Source organism: Erithacus rubecula, assembly GCF_903797595.1.
Source record: "Erithacus rubecula genome assembly, chromosome: 6".
Classification (NCBI taxonomy): Eukaryota; Metazoa; Chordata; class Aves; order Passeriformes; family Muscicapidae; genus Erithacus; species Erithacus rubecula.
In genome coordinates this window covers 8,423,790-8,446,200 of record NC_136688.1, presented here as the reverse complement: position 1 = coordinate 8,446,200, position 22,411 = coordinate 8,423,790, and the positions used below count along the sequence as shown (strand labels likewise).

General features: G+C 37.3%; 1 protein-coding gene across 7 annotated transcripts in view; it reads left to right on the top strand.

The window, feature by feature from the left end:
* The window catches only part of SBF2 (SET binding factor 2), a 226,433-nt gene extending 211,865 nt beyond the window's left edge, over positions 1–14,568 (top strand). For all 7 annotated transcript variants that reach the window (XM_079309375.1, XM_079309372.1, XM_079309370.1 and 4 more), the window contains 8 exons: positions 2,363–2,489; positions 3,316–3,443; positions 3,977–4,210; positions 8,339–8,443; positions 9,495–9,688; positions 10,110–10,197; positions 11,609–11,740; positions 12,006–14,568. In XM_079309375.1, the coding sequence (XP_079165501.1) occupies positions 2,363–2,489; positions 3,316–3,443; positions 3,977–4,210; positions 8,339–8,443; positions 9,495–9,688; positions 10,110–10,197; positions 11,609–11,740; positions 12,006–12,104 (1,107 nt within the window). In that variant the 3' untranslated portion in view covers positions 12,105–14,568. The remainder of the gene's footprint in view (positions 1–2,362; positions 2,490–3,315; positions 3,444–3,976; positions 4,211–8,338; positions 8,444–9,494; positions 9,689–10,109; positions 10,198–11,608; positions 11,741–12,005) is intronic.
* Positions 14,569–22,411: the final 7,843 nt, after the last annotated feature.

The following is a 22,411-nucleotide window of genomic DNA, read 5'->3' as shown; positions in this document are numbered from 1 at the left end:
TGTGCTCAGTTTCTGCAGGGTTTGCAGGAGTAGCCTCATAGCCATGACCAGCACAGCACCTCTGGGGTGCTCTATTCCTCATGCATGCTAAATCAAAATTGATCATTTTTAACAGAATTGAATTCCATGAATTAATGGAATTAAAAACCCGAAATGTAAGGCAAGCTGATAGACCTGTAAGATAATTAAATACATTGAGGAGATACTTCAGTGGGAGCATGATAATTTTAAAAAGAATTCCAAAATGCTCAGTTTCTCTAATAATAATATTAGAAACACATACAGGTTTAATCAGGTTTTAAATGTTCACAGATTACTGAGATTAAGAAAACAATTACTGCATTGTTTACCTATATCAGAGAAATGTTTTACAGTTGTTTTCTCTTTAAAAGTAAATTATATTGTAATAGCTTATTACAGTATTTCTGCATCCAGAAATTTCAGAAAGGGAATCATCCACAATATTTAGATAAATGACAGGATTTTATCAGCAGCTTGTTCTTGTAACTCTTACATGTATTAAAATAATTGTTGGACCATAAGTAGAAGTTAAGACCCTGTATATATTTCATGTCAAATAGCAGAATGTTGCCTTTCCTTCTTACAGTATATTAAAAAAAACTTCTTCCAACACAAGAAGAAAATATGCACTAAAGAAGATATGGCAAAAAACCTCTTTTTTTAGAAATAGAGGTAAATATTTGTCTATAAAATTGAAGTCCTGAATTTATTATAGAAAAAGAAGTTGCTTAGCTCTACTCTTACAAATCAGTGTAGGAATTTTTATCAGGGGGAAAATGGGGATTAAATAAGAGTGGGTATATTGAACTGACATGTCTGAAAAGTATCTTAGCAATTTAAAGGCTCAGCCCCAAGATAACATTGAGATATAATAACAACAAATTCTCTGAAATGTTGTGTGGGTGTTTTTAGGTCCTTTCCAAGGATTTCCCTGTCACTGTTGTATGTTCAGTAGAAAACCTCTCCTTGCTAAACACTTTTCCCCCCTTTATTTGGCTGGTCTATGTGGAAATCTAAATGTGAAGAGCTTCAAGTAATCTTAATAACAATTCTCATCAGTACTGAAAAAAACCCATTGAGTAACTGATAAGAGAATAACTGATAAGAGATTAGGGAGACAATGCAGAACAGGAAAATGAGTGGTGGAATGCAAAAGACAAGGCACAGGAAGACTGCAGAACCAAAGGTATGTTACAGGTTTGATGTGGAGCTGGACAAAGCACAGTGGGACTTGTTTCAAATGTGAATTTCAATCAGCAGTTTCTTTTTCAATTGCCATCTGTACTTATTTCCTCTGCAATTAGGAATTTTGTGTTAACTGCTGTGTTTATTCTGAAAATAATGATGAGTCATAAACTTATTTGAAGAGCAAATTTTAAATGAACACATTAAATTTCTCCAAGTACTATCTCACCAAGATTTTTAGAGTCCTTCCTTTTATATGGATATCAAGTATAAATATCAGTAACTAATGCTAAATTTTTGCCATGAATATTAACTTCATGCTTAAAATCTTACACCAGACTCTTTATGATAATGTTAAAGAGAAGCAGCTGTGAAGAACCAACCATTTCCCAGTGCTGTACTCTGATAATTTTGTGCAGTTTTTCTTAAATAAATATCAGCTCCTGACTCATGTTGGAGACATTCTCTGAATTAGACAGACTCACAGCCTAATGAGGGTAACAATTTAAGGAATGGTATGGTTTTTACTGTTTTAAAAGAATAATGGCAAGACACCTCCTCAGTGTGGGGTCTTTTTCATACTCTAGTATTTTGAGTCATGTTTTGAAAAGGAAGAAATATGTGTAGACTAGTAAGTACTTGAGAAGTTGGCTGTTTCAGATGGATGGTTTCAGGTAGATGGAATGGCATTTACAGCATTGTCTCTGTGCTTGTCTGCTCCTGGGGTTCTGAGCAGTAGCAAGAAATCCAGTGTGAAACCTTTCAGTTCAAGTTTGAATTCCAGCCACACCCAGGAGTAGCATCTTTACCTGTGGAGTTATGTGGTGACTCAAGAATTACCACAGAAGATTTATATCCAGTTGGATTTCCTGGAAGAATCTTGGGGTTTGTACAGAGTATAATACTGCATATTCCACAGTTCACTCTATCTGCTCTGGAATGTTATTGCAGCATAGACAATACATACATTTATTTAGCCAAAAAGTATTCTGGACAAAATGTTAGGAGGATTTTTGTGACACTTGCAGTTTGTTTTCAGCATTCATGGGGGAATTGTTTTGCTGTCATTTCACTTTATTTTTTCCTACATACTATTTGTATTATACCTCAATATCCACTTTTTTCCTTTTTTTGTTTTTTTAATTTTATTTTTTAGATTCATAACCAATACCCGACTGAGTTTGAGTTCAATCAATATTATCTGAAGTTTCTGGCTTTTCATCACATATCAAATCGATTTAAAACATTTCTTCTGGATTCAGATTATGAAAGACTAGAACATGGTATGTGTTACCTTTGTGTGTTGCATATTGCTTTTCTAGTTGTTGATCTTTTTCTCCTCAGTGTTTGGTCAGCAAAAATTTGCCTGTGTTGAGATGGTCCACTAGCTGTGTTGTGACCACATAATAAATTATATTTCAGATCTAGAAAGCAGAATGGAGGTGAAGAACATGCAGGGTTTTCTGCCTCAGTGATTCCTGAGCCATGCCTCTGATGGCCCAAAGAGAAAGTGGAAGGAATTATTGCCATGTCTCAGGATTTTTAGCAATTTTTCTACATAGTTCCATTTTCCCTACTAACTACCTTCTTTTAACAGAAACAAAGTCTCTGTGAGTCCATCAGAGAGTGCAGAAAGTTTCAAGAAAGAAAAGCCTTTCCATTGAATACCTCCCACTTCTTCCTCTTGCATTATCTTCAGTGTTTCTCTTTTGATATTTTCTGTTTTACTCCATCTGTCATGTCCAACCTTAGTGGCTGCAAGGCCTTGGCTCCCCCCAGAGCCACCTCCCTGAGGCTGTTTTTGGCACTTGGCCACTGAAACATGCTCTGAGTTTCTCTGATTTGTGGGCTGCTTCCCATGGCATATGATCAGCTTTAATGCTTTTCTTAAAAACTGTTGTACCTGTGGGGCAGGTTAGACTTGAGCAACCATTTTATTCAAAAATGTGTTAATTTTTATTATTTATCTTCTTTATTTATTTCCTGTTGCAGTGTCATTTGAAAGTAGACTTCATATACCTTCAGTCTGTGAAATTCCTTTAGGCTGTGCTTTAGCATTTGTTGAGCATTATCACAAAACCATCTTTTTGCTGCTCTTCTCTTCCCCAGGGACATTGTTTGAAGATAAAGGAGATAAACATGCCAAGAAAGGAATTTGTATTTGGGAATGTATTGAAAAGATGCACAAAAGGAGCCCTATTTTTTTTAATTACCTCTATGCCCCTGCTGAAATGGAGGTATGATTTTTTCTTAATATACAGATGGATACAGATGATTTGTTATTCTGAGTGATTCCTTGAGCACTTTTTGATATCTTAATTGTTCTGAACCTAGTTAAGTGTTTGGTGGACAAAATTGACCCTACCTGATTGATTGGAGCAGTATCTGCAAGTCATGGAAATGTAATTTAAAGGGCCAAATTCTGGATGTATTCATGCATCCTGGTGAGCTAAATGAGGTGCCCTATTTGATTGCATTAGACTATATGAATTATTATTGAAGTTGTCTTTAAAGGGGAACTGAGTTTAGAGTCATAATGAGACACATTTCATAATAATCTGATTGAATCACATTATCTACATCTTTGTTTTATATGATAATGTCTGTGCCCTAGACTGAGCTGTATCTTGAATAATTTTAGGAAATTGACAGTAGACTCACCATTGTAGAAATCAATTAAGAATAATCTGGAAAATAAAGGTATTGTGTTGTAAATCTTAAATTCAAAGGCTTTCTTCATGTTATTATAATAACACCTTGTTTCAAATAGGCACTGAAGCCAAATGTAAATATATCCAGCCTCAAAAAGTGGGATTATTATGTAGAAGAGATTTTGGCTACAGGTCCTTCCTATGATTGGACCATGGTACCTCCAAAATGCAGTGCTTCAGAAGAAAATGATCAAACAGATGGTTCAGTCTCTCAGACTAAGAGGAAAATAGTGTGGCCATGTTATGATGATGTAAAAAAAATACAGCCTGATGCCATCACCAGCCTTTTAAATGTGAGTATTCTGTTGCACTGAACAATAAGTTCTCTTGTGCTCATGAAATTCATATTTCTTTTTTATGGAAGTTATTGCCTTACAGATATGCTGTTATTAAAAGGATTGTGATAGATGTCAAAAAAAGATGTTTAGTAAGACTGACTGGTTGATCTGGAGATGTGGTGGTGGTTCTGGGAATCAATTAGACTTCCTGCAAAGCTGATCTGAATGCACATTTCCCTGGCAGTGTGCTTTAATTGCAGTCAACAACTACTCATGGATTCATTTTTTCACTGTCTGTTTTAAAGAATTAATAAAATTTTAGGTTGCCTTATGTAAGAAATGCAGGATCAGCTATTTTCATTTGGGCAAACAGTGAATCTTGCTTTCTTGACCTCTCCTCATTTTAAAGTAGGTGTGTGGTAAAATAGTGACCCAGATTCTTGGACAGATCAGAAAATAGAATCTGACACTTGTTGATTTTAACAGTTGGGAAGCAGATACACAAACAAAAACTGAACATCTTGGCCCACATTTCTCCAAAAAGTTTGCCACAATTGCTCTCAGTTATTCATGTTTACTAGAACCAAACTGATAAATTTAGATTCTTCAAAATATTTTGGTACTTGAAATAGCTGCTTGATTTTGACTTTTTCTTGTTTAGGCTTGGTAAGGCTGCTTAGGTTTTGTCCTTTCTTCACTAGAAGATGAAAAATGATCCCATTATCATCATTGTTGTAGTTATTTAGAGTGATTTAACATCTGTGTTCTCTTAAAGATGCAGATGCTTGTTGATTATAATTAATTAACAGCCTAACACTTGGTTATCATCATAATTGATAGTGCAGGAAAATGACACTTCACTTCATTGATTCAAGCCACTTGTATGTCCAGATCCACATGTGCAGTGTTTTGTTTTGGAAACTCCTTGCAGACTTTACCTTACTTTAAACCCCACTACTGCAGTGCTTAGAAAACCAGGATATGCTGTAGGCCCCCAGTTCTCTTGAATGAAAGATGATTTTAGCAAGCCTTAATGCAGGAAGCTTCTGAATGGATGTGAGTCCTGGAAGATTTTAGAGAGTTAGCTTTATTCTTGCACATTCCTGAAATTCCATTTGGTCTGCCCCTTCCAATCCAATTGATTGAACACAGGAACAATGCCCAATATAAAAAAAAAATTAATGAATAAAGAGACTCTCATGTAAAACCATCCTTGACTCAAAACAGGACAGTCAGAACTTCTCAGAGCTTCTAATTTCCCAGAAGCAAAAGAAGAACAAAGCCAGGAGAGCTCTCCAGCAAAGCACAGAGAGCTTTAGTATCAGGTAACCAGAGGCCAGAAGCACATCAGGAATACAACAGTGATCTCCTGCATTTCTTCCTGGGGTACATGCCAGAATATCCATATCCACAACTGTGAGAAACTGCCATGTAACAGGGAAATTAGCCATATTATAGGCTAAAGATATGTGGGTCAGGTTTTATAGAGTTTAAATGTTATTTGTGAATTAGATTATAGTAATAAAAGATAGCAATGGAGAGAACATTTGGAAAACTTTGGAGAGGTTGTATAAAGGTTACAAAAATATTCTTCTAAGTTTAAAAAGCAAAGTGAACGTTCTTTTAAAACAAGTTGTTAATTTAGGGCTATTGCTGATGTAGGAGAAAGACCTCTCTTTAATCATAAATCCACTGAGAATGTGTTGGTATCCAAAAAATGTTTCAGCTGAGACCATATTTAGCATCATAAATTACTGGGGAAGGTTGATTCTCGCTTCGTTTATAATGATAAGCCCAAATTTGTTTGTTCTAGAGATAGTTTTCAATTGAAAAGCAGATAGTGCACTTCAGGATGTAAAGCTGAAACAGGGAAGCTACTGAGGGCCTTAATTCAGAATTTTCATGGTAGATTGTGATGCTCTTTTAAGAGTGGATCAGATTCTGGTACTTGTAGGAGCTGTGAGAAATGAACCTGTGTGCATTCACATTGTGAGTGCAAAGGAGGTGATGAGTCTGCAGAGTCCTGGAGCTGTGCAGACACAACTCCTGTCTCTACCATCCAGATACTCCAAAGCAGGTCATTTGGCAGATCTTCTGCAAGGCACAGTAATGCTAATTGCTTGTTATTAATTGCAGGAAATGAATAGTCTCATAATTGAATTTGTTACAACCTTTCTTTTATATACATATATATATATATTTCTGTTCCTGTAACCCTGGACAACAGGAGATGAACCAGAGAGATAAATTTAAAGATTTTTTTCTTTCAAGAACGTGCATCTACTCAGAGTAGAGTATCAGAGTAGTGCATCAGAGTCCATTCCACACATGGAAAGGGAAAAAAAAATGTGCTGCTTTCTGTAAAATTTCAAACTGAAGAGACAAGAGTAAATCTTTGTGATTTATTGCCATGTATGTCTTTTTACATGGAGTCCATTAAAGGAGCATTTAGTCCTAACTTTTCAAGTTATATACAGGAGATTGTTGAAAGTTTTTCATGAAAGTTTTTCATTTTAAGTTCTGGAAGCACTACTCACTATGGAGCCAAAAAAGAAGGAATGTGACCCAGTTGCTAAGTAACAAGTCTCAGTTACTTCCAGATTCTGCAGAGAAGGACTCGTGCTCAAAAGTCAAGACCAGGGCAGAAAGGGAATGATCAGATTAAACTGACTAACTTAGAGCAATAAAGAGCATATATCCTTTTGCAACAGTTTGGAAAGGATTTTACTTTAGAAAGTGTGTGGTAAATTGATTCACTTTTATGCCTCCAGAAGTGTTTTCCATTCAGCACTTTCAAAGGCAAACAAGTATTGCAGTGAAAGCTCTAGTCTGGCTTCTGCTCATCATTCCTTATTTTTTCATGTACCTGAAGATACTCCAACCAAAAGTATTCTGGTTTTATTTCTTAGCAGAAAGAGAGCATGTGTGACTTCTCAGCTGACTTCAATATTTAAAGCTTCTTTTTTGATTCTTGCTGTTAAGCCACCTTTCTTATATTCAGCTTCACTTTGGGGTTTTCTGATTTACCTTCAGCAAGGAAAAGTTTGTAGAAATATTTTGTTCTCTTACATTGTCAAATGGTGACTCTTTTTTTCACCTAAGTGTTCAGCATTTAGTTCAGAAGTTAATTTCCTTATCAAAATGTTTTCTAACTTTAAAAAGATAAGAATTTTCTGTCTTTCAATTAATAGAAATTTCCTGACATTTTTTTCAATCAAAAGACTAATAAGAATGAGATATTATAAAAACTACTGTAATTATTAGGTAGGGTAGAAGTAAGTTGAGACTGACTTTCTCTGCTTTGAAATAAATGTCTTCAGTCTTTATTTGGCTTCTATATAGCATGAGAAGCCTGTGTCCTATGGCAATTTTTCATTCCATCATTTCTTAATTGAATTTGAAAAATTGAGGTTTTAATTTTATTTCATTAATAAGAAGATTTTCATAGCAATATATTTCTTGAAAGTAAAAATGGAGGAAGGAAGCATGGCAAGGAATATGGACCACACTTCAAAGTCTTGACAAATGTATCAATGAGCATTCACAAGTAAACATAAACTCATAAAATTGCCTCTTTTTACTTGACTTTGCACTGTCTTATTAACAGAAAATAACCCTAACTGGAGGTTATCAACATAGGTCATATTCCCAAGTTCCACAACAAGAACATGTTGTTACAGTTTGGCATCCAAATTGAATAAATCTTTCTGTTTCATTTCCTTCTTTTATTACAGCTTTGTGTCACATTTTATAAACCAGGGTAAATGTTAATATTGGCAATGTCCAATGTTGGTGTCGCAGCACAGAATTTGTTCTTTGTAAATATTTTCATAAAATACAGCCTGTCCTTATCAGTGCTGTGTTTCTGTTATGGCAGTGGGTGTTGAATTTTGTGTGTTCAGGAGAACTGGGGGGAATTGAAAGCCTGGTGGCTCCTCCAGCTTGGGCCATGCAGGAAGAACAGTGTGGCTGATCCTTTGATTCCTGATTCTGATGGATCTCAGTTTATAGCTCCCATGACAGAGAGTTTTCAACTTCACTGGGTGAAAACATTGGCTAGAGAACAGTTGTGTAAAAATGATTGCTGGGGGGTGATGAGTTAGAAATGTTTATTCTTAAGGAAACCCTTGTTTCTTGTTTCAGGAAATTGAAAGGTTGGAAAGTAAATTAAATCAGAGCCCAGAGAGGTGGCAGCTTTTGTGGGAAAGGGTCAAAATTAATCTAAAGGATGACACCAGACACGACAATGTAAGTAGAAAAGAGCTTGCCCAATAGAATAATTCCATTCCTGCTCTATAGGCTACCTGAGGCTCTGACAAAATCACTGTATTTCTTGGAGTAAAATGCTGCTTTTGAAAAACTGAATGTGTTGTTCTAACCCATGATATTGGCTTTTTATTTCTTCATGTTGAAAAATATATTTTGACTTGTGCTGTTTATCTAGCTGCCTTTCCAGAGTAGTTTAAGGCATACAGATAAGATGAGCATTTTACTAGTGCACAAATGTATGATTTTATATATTTTAAAGATTCTTGAAGTACTGAAAAAGCTCAATTCCTGAAAGCAGCCAAAAGGATAGCACAGATTCCCAGAGAGGAGTAAAGATATTTCCATGGCCAAATGAAGCTACAGTTTCTAAGCAGAGATAAGAAATATTCCTGGTGGTGTTTCCAATTCCTGACTGTAGTTACAAGAAGAGCTGACAATATAGATACTTTCTAAATCAGAGACTGCCTCTTGCTCTCTATGTGCACCAGGAATAATGTTAGATACTGCTTTTTGGGAGCTTGGCCTCTGAACTTTGCACCAGAGAGTTACCAGTTCAGGACTGTATTGTTCAGAGTGTTGTCATTAAGATTAGGAGCAAATACAGGATCCCTCTTGTTCCATGTTATTGAGATTCTACTAAAATGACATGGATCAATAAAGTAGCTTTTGGAAGCCATGGTTTTTCCTTTCTCCCCTTCCTTCCCCTTGAAATCAGGGAAATTTATTGCATCCAAATGTCTGCTGAGTTTTAGATGCTTCTGAGAAAGCAAGGCAAACACTGTTCAGTGTTATGTCACTGGAATATATGAAGCTTTTCTGAAATACTGTGAATTATTCTGCTTAAGAAATGCAGGAAATTGCCATCCTTCTGGCTTTTTCTCTGAGGCAGCACTGACTTGTATTAGGAATAATTTTTTTTTTTTTTTGGTTTCACAGTAGTTCCCAACTTACATGTTGTACCATGTATTTATTATCATTGAGACCCTAACACATTGCATTACCTTTTTTCTTCTACTTCCCTCTTTTTCAGCTCCAGAGACATCCTTCTGGCTCCTCAGGGATGATGTCACCCAATCTGCATTCCTATCAGAAGAGGTCTTTGTTGGAAATCCCTGACAGTGGGCTGGGTGAGGAGCAGAGTTCCAGCATCTCCCCCTCTAATGGAGTAGACAGAAGGACAACAACGCTGTACAATCATTTCACATCAAAGAATGATGAAAATAGGTAAACTGAAGAACCAGGCAGTATTAGTAATGTTTTATTGGATTGGTAAAAATCTCTGCCTTAGGAAGAAATGAAACAGAATGTTTTGTGGTTTCCTTACTCCTTCTTTTTGGATCTGATTACATTTAGTTGTCTCAGTGGGTGAGCTTTATCTCCTACCAGCATCTTTCATCCTTCCCTTTCATTAGATGCACAAGTAAATTGTAGTTGTACATTTAAAGCATCCAAAGTTCTAAAAGGGTGTTTAATCTATCACAGTTACCAACAGCTAAACTATTGGTTTAAATCCTACTAGATTTCCTGCAGGAAAATAATTGTTTCATTTGTATGTAGTGTTTAGTATGTATCATTTTGGGGCTTTTATTTCTCAGCTGTATCCACTGATGGAATCCCATGCCCCTGTATTTTGTGTCCCTCTCAGATCTTTTGAAGGTACGCTGTACAAAAGAGGAGCTTTGCTGAAAGGTTGGAAACCTCGCTGGTTTGTGCTGGATGTGACAAAGCACCAGGTAAAACCTTTCCAGATAATGGACTTTTTATTATTATGTTGCTCCTTTTTTATTGCCTGGGTTTGTATGGATTGGTCTTACAAAGAATATTAGTAATGATGATTTTCAGATGTTATGTGTGCTACATCATTCTAGACCTATCTGTGTTTGTCTTGTGTATCTTGTAGCTGATACAGAATTCTGAGTGGACAGAGGGGTTTTAGTATTTTGTCTTTTATTTTTTAGAAAAAAAAAACATATAGGAGTATTTTATAAGAATATAGGAGAGTATTTTTAAAATATATAGGATATATACACAGTTCAGTAGCAAAATTATTCATAAGTCTTCTACCTAATCATTGTACAAAAGGGAGCCCCAAAAATAGACATCTGTTGGACTAAACTTTTTATCCAATTTGCAATGTATGCTAGAATTCTGCAGTAGAAATTTATAGTGTACTTCAAATAATGTTGGGTCATCAAGCAGTAAAATATTCTGAGCCAAATATTCCACACAGTGGGGATTCTAACTTCTGACACTTACGTATGCCTTTGTTTAAAAAGCCATTAATTTATTGTAGTCAGTACACTTAAAAACATGTAATATAGATAAAGACAGGCATCTCTTGAAATGCTTATTGAGTAATTCAAGATCAGTGTGGCAAATGCCAACAAATGTGCTACTTATAATTATTCTTCTAATATATCCTGTATATCTTATATATAGAAGAAAAGGTTCATTTTGCAGGAGAAAAAGATGCTTTTTCATTTTTTGCATAACCAAATAACCTTCTGAGTGTGATAGATGCAGGAGAAACATAGGTCAGTCCTAGCTGGAATTCTGTTGTTTCACCTTTGCTGTGAAAGTTTGTGTTGCTGTTTCACATTGGTTTATGGGAATTTGTTGGGGTTTTGTTGTGGGAGCTTTTTTTGGAACTTGTTTACATGTTGAAACTCAGTTTACAGAGTGATCAGTATTCATATCAAAGTATCTTTGTAAGGAGGGAAGAAAAAAGCACAGAGTTCATTCAACCTCTGTGTGCAGTATAGGAAAACGTGAGCTCTCTGTGTGGTTTATAATTACCTAAAATGACACTTTAAATTCTTGAAATGCAGAGAGTAAGTGTTCTGGCAAGGCCTTGGTCTTCACAAAGCTTTTGTGTTAGTTCTGTGTAATGACCAGTGGAGAAATGGTTCTGCTTTCCTGCCTCACATGTCCTCTGCCCAGAGCAATCTGTGGCTATTTGCTTCTCTGCTCTGGAGCTCTGGGGACAAAAGACACTTCCCCCACCTCCTCAGCTCCTAGTAATCTCTGTGCCTCCCACCCTTAGCAGTCAATGCCCCCCAGGCTGTATCCAGTCAAAGGGAATGAATCTGGAAGGTCCATCTAAAAGCATGTCTGGATTTATTTTCTTTTTCTCCTGTGTTCCAGCTGCGATACTATGACTCTGGTGAGGATACGAGCTGTAAGGGACACATAGACCTTGCAGAAGTGGAAACTGTGATTCCTGCTTCTCCAACAATTGGAGCTCCAAAACATGCCAGTGAAAAGGCATTTTTTGATGTAAGTATATCTAGTCTTTACTTGATCTTTATGTGAAACTTCCTTCCCTTGGTGGTTTTAAGCTCCTGCTTCCACTCCTGCTTGAGCTAGGAAGGAGCTGTTGTACCATCTTAAGACAAAAAAAATTTATGTAGCTGGCATCACTCTCAACAGCAATAGTTAAAAAATGTTTTAGACCCAATTAGCATATTGAATATTGAAGTTTAAAGTTTGCAGGTTCTTTTCCATGAGCTGACATCTTTGTGTCCTTGTTTTTCCTTTGCAGCTGAAGACGAACAAACGTGTGTATAACTTTTGTGCCCAAGATGCACAGAGTGCTCAGCAATGGATGGACAGAATCCAGAGCTGCATTTCAGATGCATAGAAAGGAGAAAAATGCTCTATAATAAAGTCCCATTTAAAGCACCTCAACCTGGAAGAAACTGAGTTCTGGAATGTTACTGACACACAACCCGCCTTCTTTACGTTTCAGCCATAAAAGTTCATAATAAGTTCTTTTCTGTTTAATAATTATAACCACTGTAACTGCTATTTTTTTTTTCTGCAGGGAGGACTTGGGAAAATAATAATCCATTTATCCTGAATTTCCTCTTTCTTCAGTACAATTCCTAGCTATGAAAGTGGGTTGTATTTGCACTAGCATCTGATCCCGGTTTTCTCATTTCAGAGCTGTTCTGTTAGGAAACCTGTCCAAAGGAAAGTGTAGAAATTTTCTCTTCAACAGGAAGTCTATTTCCACTCTATTTCGATTTTTAAGCAGGATGTTCTTATTTCCAAGCTAGTCATGAATAAGAGGGAACATATCTACAGTTCCTAAAAACAAATAAATCAATGCAGCTTGTGAGTCCAGTGACATACACACGAGGTTGCCAATGTTTATAGACAGCTGATATTTTTTAGAGACCAAAAAAGTGAAATTGCCTGATGCCAGACTTTCAAGTGTCTTCTCAGTGTGCAGATCATTCTCTAATCTCGTGCTCTGCTGAGTGCTTCTGCAATGTTGTTATGGAATTTCAAAATCTAGGGATTACCTGAAGACCATAGATAGCACTTTTATTTTAGATTCTGTTTGCAATTCCAGTGGGATAAACGAATGAAAACACTGCCCTGGATGATGGAAAACACCCAACTAGGAATTCAGTACATGGAGGATCCCTTGTGTGTGAGTTGTATGTGTTAATTTATATGCTGTTCTGCTCACTGTAAAATAAAAAATAACGACCATGATAATGCACTAAACAATGAAGCAAGCACTTGCACTGAAATCTTTACAATGCAGACATTTTGCAGGACAGAGGTAAGTTATTTGTAGCAGAACAAAACAAAACTAGCTAGTTAACAGCATTTACAGATATTAGATATGTACATAATCGAGTTTGAGGTGTCGTGATTTGATACTTTTTAAACATTTTTTTGCACATTAATTGGAAGACTGTTTATAGATTTTTACTTTTGATGAACTTGTGTTGGTTCTGCTTAAAATTCTGGCGAAACATTTTTAATAGCCCCCAAAGTAGTTGAAGTTTTACAGTCTGCCAATAATGAGGACTTTGAGTAGGATATGTAGGTAATTAAGCCATTGTTTTTACTTTGAAATGTTAATATGTTAAATAGCACACTAATATTACAAAAGGTCTGTATATATGATCCACTATTTTCTCATTTTTCCAGATGTTCTGCTTGTAATTTAATGTCAAGCTAACCAAACTGACTATACTTACAAGGTTTTTCAGTTATTAAACTTTGTGGGGTTTTTTTATAACTAATGTATTTTGTCAGAAAGGAACATAGATTTCTCACCACACACAATAGGAAGTGCAGCTGTTTTTAATGCATTTGCAATTTCAAAACAAAAATATGAAGGATTTTTCTAGCATTTTTCAATTGACAAATTTCCACCTGTGACAATGGTGTTTGCACATTTGTATTTTTCTTTGTATATGAAGTACTTTTATATGTACTTTGTAAAATACTGATCCTGTTCTTAGGTTATATGAAGATATACATACCACTGCTTATTTTGTAACTGGTTAATTTTAAGGCTTGTATGTTATGTGATATATGTATGCTAACCATCTTGTAATAAATACACTCCTTAAGGAAAAGTAACAACTTTCCTTTTACTGTAAAAGAGAAAAAAGCAAGACCCACCTGTTGAAATATTCCACGGGCACAAGACAAATCCTTATTTACTCTGTATTAAGAATAGTGGGTGTATTCAAAACTATGTGGTCTTTTGTATACTTGTAAATATTCTTACCTAAAAGTTGCACTTGGGCATCCCTAACTCAAACACTTGTCAGCAGTCACACTAAAGGAATCAGAATTTAAAGCAAAATTATCATTCTAACGAGTCTCAACATACAGCCTTTGCCAAAAGGCTAAACACATGTAATGTTCATACTAGAGTCATTGAATAATGATGTTAAATATATTTTTTAAAAAAAGATTCTGTGGTATCTGCAACGTAAGTCTTTCACCCTGAGACGTATCTCACTCATATCACCTTATGCAAAAGTGATCTAGTTCCTGAAAAAGAAACTATAAAGGAAATGGCAAGGTCTTACTTGAGCCTGTGCATCTAAATGGAATTCCTGAAGTGGTGTGGGACAGCAGAGTCCAAAGGGAAAGGGAATGTGTGGCAGGGGTGGGGACCTGTGGCAGTTCTGGGATGCTGTGGTGCTTGGAGGACGTGGTTTGCATATTGAGCTTGGCATGGATGCTAATGTTGCCTTAAATGTTGATCTCAGTTTTTTAGTGTCTGTATTGATGGAGAATGGACTTGAGCAACTTAACTTAAAAATACCCAAATAAAAGCTGAAATGACAGCCATGGTGTTTGTGGTGTCTGTGTAAGGAAGGGAGGTGGCAGAGAAAGGCTCTGGTTCCAGCACACAAAGTTTGCAGGATCCCTGAAGGTCTCTCCTCTGCCAGGTGAAGGTTCCAACAGAGACTTGGAGAAAAGGTGGAAAAGTCAGCATAGCTTAAGCTACAGGTTTTACCTATAGTGTGTCTGAGTTGTAGCAGCAGCAGCAGAGAATTAGGAACCAAGAATTTGTTTGGGGAAAATGCTGTGTACAAAGGGATTCAGCTTCATATCCCATGAAAATTCTCTGGAAAAATCCACCCCGTTGGGGATGAGCAGATGTGCTCCCTCTGCTGTGTCACATCACTATTCCCACACTGTGTATCACAACATTCCTACTGCAGAAAAGAGAATTGCAACATTGCAGGTCTTACATAAGGGGAGAGGATTGTTTGCCCTTCTCTGTTCAGTAACAAAACATCCACGGCGTAGGTGGAGGAATGAAGCAAGTTCAGGCTTTGAAGAATTGTTACTGGGGTATTGTATCAGTGATTTCTCTTTCCTATCTAACAAGTGTTTTCTATAAAAACTCTTTTGATGGAGCTTTAGAATTACTACACTAAAAAATAAAATACTTAGCATGCCACACATGTGGGTCACTGGTTATGTAATGGTACACAAACAGCTAACAGACCCAAGAACAAATGTTCAAAATTTTGTGTCACATCCCACACACATTATTTGTATCTGATATTTTGTGAATTTCAGACATAACAAAAATGTGGTGATCTTGTCCAAACACTGTCATTTTGCCTTTTCATCCTGTAATATTGTTGGAGTATATCAAAGTGGCTGCACCACATTTCTCATTTTTCATATTTGTGATCATCCAAATATTTTGTCTGTTCATGATTATCCTGTGGTTGCTTTGGAGAGTCAGAAAACTGGAATTAATCTGCCCATTCCCCAGTTATGCTGAAGTCCATGCTGAGGATCATGTTGTACCTATTTTCTGTGGGTTTGCCTGTATTTGATCAGATTCTTCCCCAATTTTGGCTACTGTGCATGCCAAGGGCAGTGGTAGCATCCACATTCTCATTTAGGAAATTTTCATCTTTGAGTTTTTTCTCATCCAGTTTTTCATTAATTGGCTGTCAATAAGGATGCTGCAAGTTCACTGATGTTCCCTCTTTTCACTTACCAGTCAACATCCAGTGGAAAATGACATTGTGTTCAGGTTTATTGTGTATTTCAAGATTCTTCCTCTTCAAATTTTGCTTAGAAGTCAGAACCTGCACTCTTAGAAATAGGAAATGTTGCTTAATTTTTGCACATTTTCAGTTTTTCCTCTGTCTACTCTTTGGTGAAGATGTTGTGTTTAAGTGTATTTCAGGAGATTCACAGAGAGGTGATATTTTTATCTGTAACACAGACAATAGCAGGAGGTGTAAATAGGCTAAAAGGACAACAGTGCTATTCTGTAAGGAGATAAAAAGGTAGCAGTTCTTTCAGGTATTAAATAATGCTCCTTATTGCACCTAGAAAAACCTGAGGCTTAGTCTTAATTTATTTTATTTATTGATGCCTTGTTTATCATTGTGTATTGAGCAAATATCAATGAATCATTTGTTGCATAATGAATTCCTCTCCCTGTTCAACTCAGAATTCTTGTAATTCAAGCCTGTCACCAAACAAGAACTCCAAAACTTGGTAGTGTCCCTCTGAGTTCTGTTAACTGTCCAAGATTTATATAAAGCACATCCCTGTTCATGTCAACACCTCCAGTAAGTTCAAATTGATAACATTATAAAATTGTGTGTAATTATGAGAGAAGCTCAATAAAGTGGGCAATAGTGCAATAGTTTAATTAATTGCATGCACAGGGTCTGCTTGTTCTGCATTTCTTTTGTGCCATCACAATAGTTAAATCTTAATTTTATTTCTGCTGTGTGCACATTATCCCTCATGTTAAATATTTTAATGCAGAATTTGAAGCAAGTGCTTGCACGAAGTGTTCAGTCAAAAATACTTTGACTATTTAGTATAAAGTAGTGTTTCATGCAGTCAAATGATTTATAATTGAAACTTTAAAAAAAAATACTGATGAAGAGTTGGTACTGGAATTGCCATTGATTTTTTATGAAGTGGGGAAGCCTGTTTCTCTGGGATGCCTGTAAGATCCTTTTTATATTATTTTTTAATTTTCAAAGACCTCTCATTTTCAGTGCTTCCTGATTTAGGGTAAATCATGTATTTGCTTCAAAGCAAAATTAAGTTCAAAAATTCCTTCTGTATTTTGTACTTAGCTAGTTTTTCTTCATCTTTAAAACTGTTTTCTTGCCAAAAACCAATCAAAATTTAAGTCAAAATTTAAGTCAAAATTAACTTGATTTCTTCCACTTCAGGCCCCTGGCTGAAAGGAAAGCCTGCAGTAAGTATTTATCTGGTATGAGTCTGAAATCTGGAAAGGATCCCATCAAGTGCAAATGAACCAGAGCCAGGGATAAATTGGGGAGCTGGGTTTGGTATGTGGATGGTGTCATTGACCATGGAGTGTGTGATGTATGGCAGCAGAGTCAGGGCAGGCTGTAGCTCTTCTGACAGCCCCAGAAAGCATCACACATCTGGTTTTAACCAGAAATCTACATTTTGCATGCCCTTCTTCATGAACAGGCCTTTGGGACTTTGTTTCTCCAGTGACACAAATTTCTGGTGAGAAAACAAATTTTTCAGATAAACTGGTTTTATCAGTTATTATTTCAGTCATTAAAACCACACAGCTGACCACACAGTGGTCAAGTGTGACAAGTTTCTCAGCCTAGGAGCAAAACCCAAACATGTAGGTATTTCCTGTCATGCTGAATGTGTTTTAGTTCAAAGACTGCTGCACACAGGTTTTTGTCATGCAAGCTGATTTTCTGTGTTTGCTATCAAAACTAAATGTTGCTGTCAATAAGGTCATGCATACCCTAGGAACTTGCCATGACTACCACTAAATTCTTTTAGCTGTTGTCTCAAAGGCTTCAATTGAAAAATATTTCTTCCCCTGGCCTGGGTCACTGCATGCCTGTTGCCTTATGGTGTTCAGGTATTTCCTGGAAACACAGTTCTGTGCAATTTCCCACTTCATCTTTTCTCAGACCCCATTTCACAGTGAAACATTATGCATATTTAATTCTTTTAAATTAAATTCATACAATACTTGAGATAAGAACAGCTTTCCTTATTTCATGATAGTGTCTCAAGAAAACTGATAATTTTATTTGAAAACCATGTATATGCAACCCAAACAGACAGAGTTCCCTCAATTTGTATTGGGATTGCAGCCCAGTGCTTGCTGTTAATTTCCATTATCAGTTTGAGTTACATGGGAGTGTGATGAGGCCTCCAGTGACACTCAAAATTACAAGTGACTCTATCACTGCTCTCACTGGACTGCACTAGAAGCGAGGATTTTAGATAAAACTCTTCTCAGCAAGGCATGATGATGAGATTATGGAGACTGTGGATGTCAGGAGCAGAGAAGGGCAGGGGAAAAGCAAGCCCTGGCTGTTTGCAGGTGCCTGACACAGCACTGAGCTGGTGCCAGTGCAGAGCAGAGATGAGAGCAGCCCTGAAGTGCATCCCATCCACCCACACCACAGGAAAGCTGCCCTTCTCCTTGGCTTCCCTCTTTGCTTTATCTGCTCCCCAAAACCTCTCTCCATATTTGTCTCACTCTCTGTTTTGTTTCCGACCTTTACTTGTCTGATCAGGTCTAAATTTAGCTGAGAAATTTTTGAGAAGCAAGGATGATCCATGTTAGCTGGTTCCCCAGGGGTGCCTAGAATACTTGCAGGTGCTGCAAGCCAAAAGGGAAAAGTTCTTTGTTTCTCTAAGTGCTCTGAAACTCAAGTTGTACGTGTATATTTTGGAATTTTGGGGAGCAGGGAAACTGAGTGTGGTCTGCTGGACTGCCATAAGGGATAACACTGGATCTGAGCCTGGATTTCAAACACCCTCAGCATTTGACATGTGATTATCACTCTTGGGAATTAGAGTTAACAGTGCTGGGGAAAGAGGTCAACGTGAAGCCAGCAGCAAGTATGCTGAACTCTGGTCTTTGGAAATACCATTGCTAGTGTTGCTATCAGTGTCTTTCCAGGAGAACATCACAGCTTTGTTTATCAAGCACCAACTTGGCCAAATTATTATCAGCTGCTGGAGATGGGTACAAAGGATGCACTGTCAAGTCTCTTCTTGAATTTCCAAACCGGGGCCATTCTTTCCATGATGTAACATTCTTATCTGCTTTATGGGTATTCTCAAATGTGGAATAATCTATAACACAGGGATTTATCCATATAGTAAAGCATAATTTGCCTTGTGTTTCTTGCTTTAACCAAAACAATTTGATTATAAATGTTCTTGGCTTTCCTCAGTGTAACTGAGCCGACCAAAAATTGCTGCTACACTGCTGTCTCCTCTTACTAATTATTGCTAATGTTATTTTGAGAAATTATGTAATTAATATTGTTATTTTCTGTAGGACAGAATTCCTAGCAGTCTGAAACACCAACACCACACCTAAAACAAAGTCTGCCTTGGTACATCCACTGAATGTTTTTTCAACCAGAAACCACGTAGCAAATGTCTGTTCCATTTCATCAGCATAGGGAAAAAGCAAAATATATGATATGGCAGTAAAAGTGGGCTCAAATATCAGTGCTGATAGATGCCTGAGGAAATAAATGCTACTTAGAACTGTTACTTTTGCTGCTCTTAAATGAACTTGGTAGATAACAAAAACTCTTAATTTTTGGACTTTTAATGTGTGATTAAAACAAACCTGATCTTCTGCTGTGTTAAATAAAGCTGTTCTTTTAAAGGCAAAAGCCCAGTGACACTGTGCACTTCAACAAGAAAGAGTCACACAGCCCTTGAAAAAGAGGACAGTTAATATACAGGATTTCTTGCAAAATCAGAAATTAATGTTATCAAACTCTTGTTTGCAAGGCTTCAAGGGAATGGGAGAAAAGAGAGAAACCTGTAGTCCCTTTTTGAGAATAAACATGGATAGTTGCAAAGGGAGATGAGTACTTGGGAAACAAACCCTCATAGCAGCCAACACCTGAAATAGTTACTGCTGAATTAATACTAATATGGTACAAAATGCTTTTTAATTATCAGTATTATCCTGCATTTCTCTATAAATGCAAATCCAGGCCTTTATGAGAAGACATTTACAGATACAACACATGCAAAATAAGGAAAGTATAAAGTAGATCCTAAAAGTCTTTGCCCTTTCCTTGTTACACAAGGTGGAATTGAAAGAGGAGAGGGCAGAGGAGTGGAAAGGGCAACAGCCAAGCAAATGGAGAAAATGGGAAATTGTTCTTTACTTACAGAACTTGTAAAAGGCTGCCATACTGCTTGGAATTGCACAGGCTGGCAGAGACCTGGGAGAAGGGAAGACTGAAAATCTCAAACCCAGGAAGGACAGAAATTATAAAAACTCTGTTTTTATCTGGGGTCAGTGTCTCTGAATTATGTTTCAGAAGCATGGCAACATTTTCTTCTGAAGGGAAAGACAGAGAACAAACTTGGGGTAGAAAAACACGGGATCTGCATAAATTTCATCATTTTAGTATATGTTATTTAAATTGGTATTTTGTTGATACTCTGAAGGGGATTGTCAGGTCCATCAGGTCCACAGGTGATTAATGCTTAATTCTGGATGGATGGAATGGCAGAAAGGACATGGCAGAAGCCACCAGAGCTCTAAATGGGATTCTGCCAAATGATGCTCCAACTATGGGGCATATGGAGTTCGGGGGGAAGTTTGGATTGATGGTGCAACATTCCAGGAATTGTTGTCCTCCAGAAACTGCTAAAACATGGAAGGCTTGTGAGCAGTAACAGCTCAGTTTGCAGCAGTCTTTCTTCCAGTGTGGTATTCTGGGGATAGGATGGTGTGTGCTTGAGGGCATGTTCTGCTCTGGGTGGTTTGTTTGTCCTGCACTGGGAGGACATTCACAGGTGTCTCATCCTACAGGATTGCTATATCTGGAAAGAGAGATTCCCTGGTGATTTTGTTTGGTGTGCCCTTTAACTTCACCTTCAGCCAGCTCCATAGGGAGCACTGAAATGTGGTGAGATGAAATGCCATGATCCAAGTGGTGAGCTCTGCCCTGGGAAGGGAAGCTTCTACTTTTCATTCAGATAATTGTCCCAAGAGCAGCTGCAGGGCCCAGTGGAGTGTTTGGATGTGTGGCACTGCTCTCTCACAGTACATTTTATGCAGAGTTTGTGGACAGTGCATCCTACTGGAGCTGATCTCTGTCAACTCTGAGGTAAACTCAGAGGTGTTTTCCCTTCCCTTTAAGTGGTAACACCTAGAGCTTTGCCAAGTCCTAGCAAAAGCTGTTAAGATGCTATAGAAATAGAAACAAACCAAAAGGTGGCTGCAGCTGTTGTTTACTGCATTACTGCAGTTTGGTTCCATATGTGCCTCTGTGGAAAAGAATCAGCAAATAAAAATTAAACAAACTGGAGGAGATAAGTGAAGCTAACCCACCTTCAGCATCTAATTTCTACATTACACCAGAGCCCTTCTGTATCCAATCCCAGCCTCCCAAAGGATTTGGTGTAGATCAGAAATACCTCTGAGCCTAATCATGTCAGTGGAATTCTTCCACACTAAAATAAAATACCAAATCTGCACATATGCTGAACGTGTTGAAGCTGTGTGGAATAAAAGGCAGTTTGGACATTCTGTTAATGTGATGGAGAATATTTTGATGTTGTAATTTGCTCTAAAAGCATGTGTAAGTAATTGCTGCATGAGGCACTGAAGTCTGACTGACTCTTCACAGATGCAAACACTTCCATCCCCCAACCAAGGAATCTCAACTCATTCTGCAGTACTGTGTGTTAGAAAGCATTGATAGATTTTCCTCTTGTCAAACTGCTTTTTGTGTTTTATCTGAAAAAAAATCATACTTCTGCTATGTCAGAAAATATTTTATTTCTTTGAATTCTGTTACAATTACAAGCAACAAGAAATCTCCTGTGCTCAGAATAAGAGAGGAGATTCCTCTGTTCTGATCCAGGGGGTGTATATTGGAACTTTGCATTTTGTGCATTGACATGTGTGTGACATGCCAGTGGAGGCAGAACCTTTTTTACATGATGTTAAACAGCTCATGCTAGAAACCATGGTAAGATTTCATGTGTGGCAAACTAGAGAATTAACCTGTAAGCTGCAGGTGAATTCCATGTAGATGGTTGGTTTGGGAGCATGGAATGGGATTGACCCTGCAGTCAGCTCTCTTTCTCTGTGCAGTAGGATGGATACATCATCCCAAAGCACTTTTTAAAGATCCCTCAGCTACTGTGCTTTTATAGCTGTAGCAGTAACTTCAGATCAGCCAAGCATCTTCCACGAGATGGATCTTCCCTTGCTTTGCTGCAGCACTTTTGGATTTAGCTGACTCTCAGAAGGGATCAATTGCTCTGCTCTTGAGTGATACTGTGGCCAACTGGAGCATTTCTCTGTGATTACATGAATATAAACAGCATATACTGGACACTGCAGCACTTAGTTTGACTTATAACTGACTTCCTGAATAGCATTGTCAATGATAAAAATATTTGGAGCTCTCCATTTCCTTGGCACGTTGTTTGACAAGACCATTTCTTTGCTGTCATAGGTAGCAAAATTCAGGAAAACGTGCAGCTGAACAGCTGTCATATATGTGGGACCAGGAAATTGCTATTCTTAGTTCCTTTGGTTTTCACTGTTATTCCTGAAGTCTTTTTCAGGGGGTGAAATTATGGTCTGCTTAACTATTTGGCAAAGCTTGCCCTGAGCTCAGCAAAGCAGAG